The following is an 8629-nucleotide window of genomic DNA, read 5'->3' on the forward strand; positions in this document are numbered from 1 at the left end:
AGGTGTTGAGTTTTTTTTAAGACAGGGTCTCTCTCTGTGTAGCTTTGGCTGTCCTGGACTTGCTTTGTAGACTAGGCTGGCCTCGAACTCACAGAGATCCACCTGCCTCTGCCTCCCGAGTGCTGGGATTACAAGCGCGAGCTACCACACCTGGCAGGTGTTACATTTTCCCAGGTGCTCTCTACTGTATAGAGGAAGCTTTCCTCTGTTTTTAGATTGCTCACAGTGTGTTGTTGTTTGTTTGTTTGTTTGTTTGTTTTTAACTCTGAATGGGTATTGGATTTTGTGAAATGATCTTCTGAATTTTGTACATTGGCTGTTTCTTCCCCTGATATTTAAACCCCAGTTGGTCCGGACATTGTAATGTTTCCTATGTTGCCACATTTGTTTCACTAATCGTTTGCTACAGTTTCATGTCTCTGTACAGGAGACATGGTAGTCTATAATTTTCTTGGGGTTTCCTTGTGGAGCATGGACAAGGGTTGCAAGTATTGTTACTGGGCGAGCTGAATTCTTCCTCTATATTTTTTGAAGCATTTTCTGAAGGACTGGTATTCATCGTTGCCTAGACACATCAAAGGTAAATTTTTCTGTTGGACATAAGGGACCAGCACTTAAAACAGACTGGAATTAGAGGCACTGTTTTGGGCAGAGGAAACAGAAATCATACTCAGCTGGAAAGGGAGGGAGAGGGGGGCCCACAGCCACACAGATTGGACTATGGTGGGGGGAAAGGCCAGCCTCTAAACCAGCAGTACGTGGAATCATGTCACAAAAGGGGGTCCTGGTGACAGGGTGTTGCTGAACTTGGCTGAGCCCCATGGCAGGAGCCTGCAGTCCACAGAGGTGGGACCAGAACACGAGACAACTGGGGGTACTGGAATCCTGAAAGAGAATAGTGTTGTTCTTGTTGCTTTTATGCAACCTGTTTTTCTGTCTTTCTTTTCTTTTCTTTCTTTCTTTATTTTTTTTTTCCAGTCTGTTTTTCAAAATGGGATAGCACCTGAAATGCCGCTTGGGGCCAGCAGTCTGTCCCCTTTGGTACAAGAGGGCCAGCTTGAGCTGATCATCTCATTCCAGGACACGCACTTCTCTGCGTTTCTCCTGACAACCATGAGGCTCCTTGAAAGGACAATGAGGAGAGGCTTACTTGGGTTCTTGGGGGTTCCAGTTTTGATAATATTTACTCTAAGCCGTCCTCTCAAAATTAACTCCCACTTGGAGCTTTAACCAGCTCTTGGGGAAAAGACAAGGGTCTTTCTCAATCCCAGACCTGAGGCTCTGCCTTGACGTCCCAGTCTACTCCTTTGCTTCCTCCAACAGAGGCTGGACACACTAGTTCTCTTGTGAATGGGGCATCCATAACCTACCCGTTCAGGCAGAATTAGATGAGCATAAATTAACACGGTCATCCCCGACCATGTCCCCAGCTAATCTCTGCATATCCGTCTCCCTTACAGGGAAAAGCATAGGTGGAAGTGCCCAGCAAAGCTGTGCTCAGCGGTACCCCAGGGTCCTGAGCATTCAAATGTACAAAGTCTGGCCGGTGCCTGGTCCAGCTGTGTAGCTTCCAAGCCCCCAATCTAACCCTATGCCTCGCACCCCTGTCCCTGGAGGGTTCAGTCCTGCTCTCTGCCTTCTACTCCACTCCACAGTCTGGGATGGACCTGTGTGAACCAGAACCATGCCCTTCTGGGTCTGGTGTTTCTTCTTTGGCAGGAGAGAGCTATGACACTGCTCCGGGGACATGAAAGTGGCACTGGGATTCCAGCGTAAGAAGATTCAACTCATTTATTAAGGCATAGAGGTAGCCTATGAGGGCTGGTCCAAAAGGAAAGTCATGGCCTCCACTCAATCACTTTGATGGCTACTTGGGCTGCTCGCTGTATGGCCTCATTTTTATTCATCTGGAATAAACGGAAGGTGGACACATGGTTGTGCAGTAACTTTCGGCCCTCGGGGGCTTCGGCCAGCATGGTGAGGGCTTTGATGGCATTCAGACACACCTTGACCGTGGATGAGGAACAGAGCAACTCCAGGAGTGGGGTGATGGCATCTGCGTCCAGGGCTGCATATTTCCCTGTGGGCCACAGACACTGGGTTTCCCACTGATCTTCACTAAAGGGGCTGTCTCCCCCATGGTCCTGCTGCCCGGGGTGACTTAGGAGCAATGCCACCTAGACCCATCTTCTTCTTCCCACCCACACCCATTTTTGTTGCAGGCTTCCACTGAGTCTACTCTGGACCATTTCTCCATTTTTTTCTGCCTGTTTGGTCCCTAACCAGCCTAGCTACATCACCCTACTCCTATCCTGAAATCAGCCCTCATATGACAACATACAAATTTTTAAAATGAAAAAAAAAATCAGTCATATGTTTATGTGGCAGGTATTTCTTGAGCAACTGCTTTGCACCTGGCACAAGGCATACATGGTAGGCACAAAAGGACAGCTGAATGGTAGATCCCAGAAGCCACTCTCAGAAGAGGCTGAGCACCTGCCCTGTGCCCCAACAGCCCCCTCCCTGCCCCAGATGCTAACTTCTCCTCTATATCCATCTTTGTTGTGCCTCTCTTGACAACTGTAGACACCCAAAGCCAAGGCCTCTATGTGTCATCGTCCAACTCAGAGCCTGACACAAAATAAGGACTCAGAGACCCGTCTAGAAATGGATGGCATAGTCCGAGGTTCTGATCTCTGTGTCTCTAGCCATTGGCTGAGACCTAATGGGTCCCTGGAACTTCCAAGTCCTTCCATATAAGCTTGGGTTGAGGTATCCCCCCCCCCAATGTGAAAACATATGGAGTGTCCTGCTCCACATACAGTCAGAATTCCCTCAGTGAGGTTAAAAGATGGGAAGAGGAGACGACTCTGAGGAGAATCCCAGCTTCTCCTCCTGTGTGTCTCAAGTCCGGTGGAGAGCTTCTGGGAGCCTCTCTATCTTCAGGAGACTCTGACACATACTGGTTATAAATCCAAGACCCCGCAGAGTCATCCAGAAACATGAAGGAAGCAGAAAGCACATGGCTGGAGCAGGTAAGTGTGGACCATTCAGGAAGGTCAGGTGGCTTCCGGAAAGTATAAGGGGACAAGACAGGAGAAAGCCATGTCAGATGTGGAGACAACCCTAGGTCTCTTACCTCAGCCAGTGGTTGCAGGGCTTACTTAGCCTTGAAGTCGGCCTGATTGGGAATCCTGGCCAGGATTTTTAGGGGATGCTATTTCTATATCTTTACATGCTTTCCCCACAACCTGATAAAAGTAGTTATCATCAAGAAACACATAAACAGTTGTGGAGGGGTGGACTAGAGAGATTAAGGGCATGGTGTTGCTCTTGCAGAGGACCTGAGTTCTGTTCCCAGCACCCACAACAGGTAGCTTCAGGGGAAGGGGCGTCTCATTGCGCACATGCACACACATAACTAAAAAGAACAAAAATATTCTTGTAAAGAAAGGAACACATAAGCCAGGTGTGGTAGCGCACGCCTTTAATCCCAGCACTCGGGAGGCAGAGGCAGGCGAATTGCTGTGAGTTCGAGGTCAGCCTGGTCTACAAAGCGAGTCTAGGACAGCCAAGGCTACGCAGAGAAACCCTGTCTCAAAAAAACAAAAAAAAAAAAAAAAACCAAGAAGAAGAAGGAGGAGGAGGAGAGAAAAAAAAAGAAAGAAAGAAAGAAAGAAAGAAAGAAAGAAAGAAAGAAAGAAAGAAAGAAAAAAGGCATTAGGTCAAGGGCTCCAGGATCTGCTTAGGCCCAGAAACAATAGAATCATAGATAGCAAACTAATCTCAGAATTGTGGTTCACAAGAAATCTGAGTGTGAAGCGAGGTCTTTAGGCCAAGGAAATGGCGTGGTGTAGAGCAGCAGAGGTCCCTTGTGAGGGACTTGTGAGCTCAGTGTAACTGGAAGCTTACTGTGTCCTGGACAAAAAAAAAGGGGGGGGGGTTTGATGGAGCCCAGAGGCCTGAAAGATCCATGCTTGGCCCTTGACTTGAGAAGGGTGCATTTAGAAAGCTCACTGTGGCTTCTGGCAAGCTGGGGAGCTCAAACTTCCCCGCTGCCTGCACCCACTCAGCCTCAGGGATCCAGGGGCCCTCTCATCTTACCTTCAGTGGTCACTGTCGCATGCATCAGGGCCCCGGCGGCATTAGCCTGGACCTCCTCCTCAAGGTCTGACAACAGCCCCACCAGGATAGGAATGACGCCATGTTGCCATACCTGGTTCTTGCCCTCCAAAGGGATGCTAGGGCAGAGAGCGGACGAAAGGATGTGAGGCCAGAAATGTCCAGGAATGCATGCTAAGACAGGACCTGTTGACAGTGCAGAACTAGCTATGACCAAGGCCCCGAAGAACATCAGTATGAGTGTGGCTTGCTGACAGTGAAAAGAGACCTAAGCCGCAATCACAGGGGAAGACATGGTTCATCTTGGCCTCAACATATGGAAGAGTAAAGACCCAAGGGTGTGGCCCACAGCAGGACTGTTCGGTGGCACCCGAGTTGGTTTCCTCCCCAGGGAAGAATCAGGTTGCTCCACACAGCAGCGACCAGCTAGTGCTGAGCAACCAGAGGCATGGGCCGAGACAAGGCAGTTCTCACACTCCATCCCAGCATCGTATAAGGTTGTGAAAATGAGGGTGGTGAATTTCCCAAGAGTTTCTCAACAATGGGAGGGCCAGCATTATCCTGAGAGAGAGAGAGAGAGAGAGAGAGAGAGAGAGAGAGAGAGAGAGAGAGAGAAGAGGAAGGGTTGTTCCTGGCCAGGAACTCCTCCTCACAGGCCCCGTGGTACTGTCACTGTTCACAAACATGCCAAGGAACAAGCTTCAGCTTACCTGCTTGCTCACCATTTCCCCAATCCACTACCCACAGGACTCTCATTTTGCAGAACTTTTAACACCTCAAAAGACATAGGTATTTTATGGGAACACTGTTTAGGAAACAGATCTGGCAGCCACTTCTCTGTGATACAGCAATGCTATTGACTTTCCAGGCCATTGGTCTTTACCCTGAGGTGGCGTATCAAGGACACAGAGTCCTGGGTCCACCTGCCAGGATGCCCTGAGTTTTAACTACTCGGGGACACAAGGCAGGTCCTAATTCAGACACTGACAAAGGAGCTGAATTGAGCTGTCTCTGCACTTGACACCTGGGGCGGGGGGAAGGGGTGGTGGGGTGGAATGTTTAATCTAGGCATTGCTCTACAGCAATGAACAGAAAAAAACCCACTGCATGGGTGACACAAAATGGTAAGGGGTAGTAATGGGCCTGGGCTGGTGGGGGAGGCCAGAGGAACTGGGCAGAAGTTGTACTTTGGTAAAGTCCTATTGTCAAAGCTCCATTGGCTGAGGACCTTGGGTCAAAGACCTGATGGTGATCATTCTGGGTGGGCCTGGAAATAGCATAATCATGAGCATTCTGAACGAGTGTCCCAGGTGATGGGGCAGGCCCACCAGGAATACCAGCCCGGCCCTCCAGCAAGACTCCCAGATAGAAGGAAAGCCAGGACTTACAAGCTAGCAAGGCCTTCCCTCCCTCTCACACTGAAGGGATGTGTCCATAGGTAAAGGGTCCCCTGGAACACAGGGGGGAACTAATTGTTGGGAGGATCTGTGCTTCCTCAGTTTTCAGGTCAGGATTTTAGACTGTGTTCCTATGTGAACTGGAGCAAAGGACTCAATCAACTTCATGCTTCCATTTTCTCACCTTAAAGGCGGGATGTCCTTTCCTTGTTGGTGTCTAACCGTTGACTTCATAGGCAATCGACTTTACAGGCAGTGCCTGGCATGTTTGCATACTTAACGACCAATGGCTGTTATTACCACTGACGTTCATCTGCCTGTCTTCCTTGTGGAGAGGTGACCAATTAGCTAGGTTTGTCTGACATGGGAGTGAGAGGGTTTCCTGGGATATAAGACGATTTCAGGCCAGACCCCATGGTCACAATAATGGAAAAAGGTATATGTCTGACCCAGTGCCCTCCTTTCCCCAGGGCACAAGGAGGTTAGAGGAAGTGTGCCTGGGTGTGTGCCCTGTGGCACACTTGGCTAGGCAAAGCCCCACTGCTGATCTACAGATAGGCCAGGTAGCCCCTCAGTCAACACAAAACAGTCCTCACCTGATGGCAATGAGTGCCCGGGCTGCCTTGCTGCGGACTTCAGAATTGTTGCTAAGGAGCTTCTCCTTAAAACAGGGCACAGCTTGGCTGTCTAGAGCCTCTGTGGCATCCTCCTGCAGGCACGGGGCCAGAGTGTCCAGGATGAGCTCCTGTATGTGGACTTCCTCCTTCTGCAGCTTCAAGACCAGTGAGGGGATCAGGCCACTGCTGACAATGCCCCGGGCACCTGCAGAACAGGATGGGTCACTAAGGGTCCTTTTCTGCCAGGGCTAATTGCCCTGCCTAGGTGTGCCTCGAAGGCATCAGCCATAGTCACCTGCACGGCAGCCTGAGAAAATGCAGCTAGCTGCTGTAGATCCACACATAAAGAGACCCTCTCTCTTCCATACTATTATGGTTTGGATACAACCTAAAAGGCTCACGTGGTTTGCTTGCTTGCTTGTTTGTTTGTTTGTTTTGGTTTTCGAGACAGGGTTTTTCTGTGTTAGCTTTGGCTGTCCTGGACTCACTATGTAGACCAGGCTGGCCTTGAACTCACAGAGATCCACCAGCCTCTGGCTCCCGAGTGCTAGGATTTAAAGGCATACACCACCGAGCCCCGCGGCTCACATATTTTTAAAGCCTTGATCCCCATCAAGTGCCTCAGTTGAGAGCTGATTGGTTCATGGTGACCTTTACCTCATCAACTAACCTCATCGATGCTCCCAATCCATGACTAGTTGATAAGCTGTTAGTAAGTGGGGTCTGTCAGAAGTAGGTCAGGAGGGCTGCGCCTTTGAAAAGCCCTGTTCCCAACCACCACCTCTCTCCCTCTCTCCCTCTCTCTTCCTCGCTCCCCTTTCTCCGCCTCCAGCCTACCTATGAGGTGGGCAGCTCTTACTCTAGCTCAGCTGCCACCATGACGTTCTGCGATGGAGCCGCACGAGCATGGAGCCAGAGCTGACCTTCCCCCCTTTGCACTGACTCCCTCAGGTATTTTGTCATAGGTAAAAGGAACATCGACCGCATTTCCTCCAGAGTGGTGAGGAAGTACTGGGTCTCCTTTCCTATCCAGACTGTGCCAAAAGCTGCTGGTGGCTGAGATAGAAACTGTGGGGGCACAAAACAGTATCTCCTGTCCCCCCCCCCATAAGATCTGTGCCCCCACCTGAAAAAAATGACAGGAATCCAGACTCTGGCCAAGGGGTTTTAGAAATACCACAGATTGGACAGTAGTGGATGGAGGGGCAGGCTGTCAACTTTAAGGCATACCCCTGGCTTGACCCACTTTATCCAGCTTAGGCTCCACTCCCTAGAGGTCCCACAACCTCCCTAAAACAGTGCCACTAGCTGGGGACCAACTAAGTGTTTAGTCACACGAACCTGTGTGGGGGAGCATTTTGTAACCAAACCATAGGGGCACGGATGCGAGAAGCACAGTGAGAGGAGGCCCCCCAAGAAACAGCATCTACCTCTCTCCTTCTGGAGAACCCAGAACCGGGCACAGACAGAACACAGAAAGCCCCGGGCTTTCCCGATTCACAGCGACGAAAAGGAAACAAAAGGGAACCCTCTTCCGTGCCACACAAGGGCCACCTGTGACTGCTGCCTGGCAGCCAGCCCCTCTGCCAAGCCTCTCCAGCAGCCCACTGTGCCCACTACAAAGCCTCCCATTGGCCCTGAGGAGGTGGCCACCAGCAAACGTCTCTCTTTCAGCCTCCCCAGCTAAACCCTCTAATTTACTCTGGAGAGGGCGAATGAACAGGTTAATTACCCTAAAGGTCTCTCAGTGCCAATTAGCACCGGGGAATTTCCTCTTTGAGGGCATCGCCCCTGTGCTTTGCTTTGCTTCCTAGGTCCCTGAGGACGTCAGATGTTGAGTGACTGTGGTGATGGGGCGGAGAGGTAGGGAGGGATCTCAGCAGTTCTCACTGCTCCCCCTGTGTCCTGATGACCGCTGGTTCCCAGTGCTTGTCTTTGGGGTGCCTGGGTGTAGTAACTGGCTCTACCCATTCATGCTCAAGGATCTCAGGACAGCTCAGGGAAGCCATTTTCCTGCTGCCTCGAGAGAACTGGGGTTTGTTTGTTTGTTGCCCAGATTTCCAAAGCCCTGATTTGATGCCTAAATGTGTCTTTTCCCAGCTGTGTGACATTGGACCTATTACCTAATCTCAGAGCCGGGTTTCCTCAGCAGGGAAATGGGCCTCAGCGTTAACCGTCAGCAGAAGCTGTACATCCTCTAACTGGGACTTGATTCTGGCCTCACTTGCACCTGGGTCTAAGCTCCCCAGGAAACCCCAGGGGCTGATGTCCCTGCTGCCTGAGACTATAGCCTTGAGTTGAGACAGACACGGGCTAGGGGAAGAACGAGGGGGAAGGGAGGCCAGAAAAGCAGTAACATTACAGGCCCAAGTCTCCTTGCCCCCTTCAAGCCCCCTTCCTTGATAAAGGAACTGAGGCCCCCCCCCCAAAAAAAACAAGTTTAATCCCCAAGGGCTTCCCAGCTGAAGGTAAAGCCAGAACCCTCAGCAGCTC

The 8629-nt window shown here is 50.6% G+C and overlaps 1 protein-coding gene across 1 annotated transcript; it reads right to left on the bottom strand.

The window, feature by feature from the left end:
- Positions 1–1706: 1706 nt before the first annotated feature.
- Positions 1707–7922, bottom strand: Rsph14 (radial spoke head 14 homolog). The gene is made up of 4 exons (XM_051152499.1): positions 7898–7922; positions 6116–6341; positions 4105–4241; positions 1707–2080 (listed from the first exon to the last, which is right to left on the bottom strand). The coding sequence occupies exons 1-4, from the start codon at positions 7920–7922 to the stop codon at positions 1839–1841; spliced, it is 630 nt and encodes a 209-aa protein (XP_051008456.1). The 3' UTR covers positions 1707–1838.
- Between the last annotated feature and the right edge of the window lie 707 nt (positions 7923–8629).

The sequence above is a fragment of the Acomys russatus genome, chromosome 11 (assembly GCF_903995435.1).
Source record: "Acomys russatus chromosome 11, mAcoRus1.1, whole genome shotgun sequence".
In the NCBI taxonomy this organism is placed as follows: domain Eukaryota; kingdom Metazoa; phylum Chordata; class Mammalia; order Rodentia; family Muridae; genus Acomys; species Acomys russatus.

What these genes read in the sequence shown, in the direction of transcription:
- Rsph14 (XM_051152499.1), bottom strand. Translation starts at nt 7,922, where the DNA reads ATGCCCTCAAAGAGGAAATTCCCCG. An exon ending in CTCAAAGAGGAAATTCCCCG is followed by an intron (nt 6,342 to 7,897) that starts GTGCTAATTGGC and finishes CCTGTTCTGCAG; the next exon opens with GTGCCCGGGGCATTGTCAGC. An exon ending in CGGGCACTCATTGCCATCAG is followed by an intron (nt 4,242 to 6,115) that starts GTGAGGACTGTT and finishes TCTCTGCCCTAG; the next exon opens with CATCCCTTTGGAGGGCAAGA.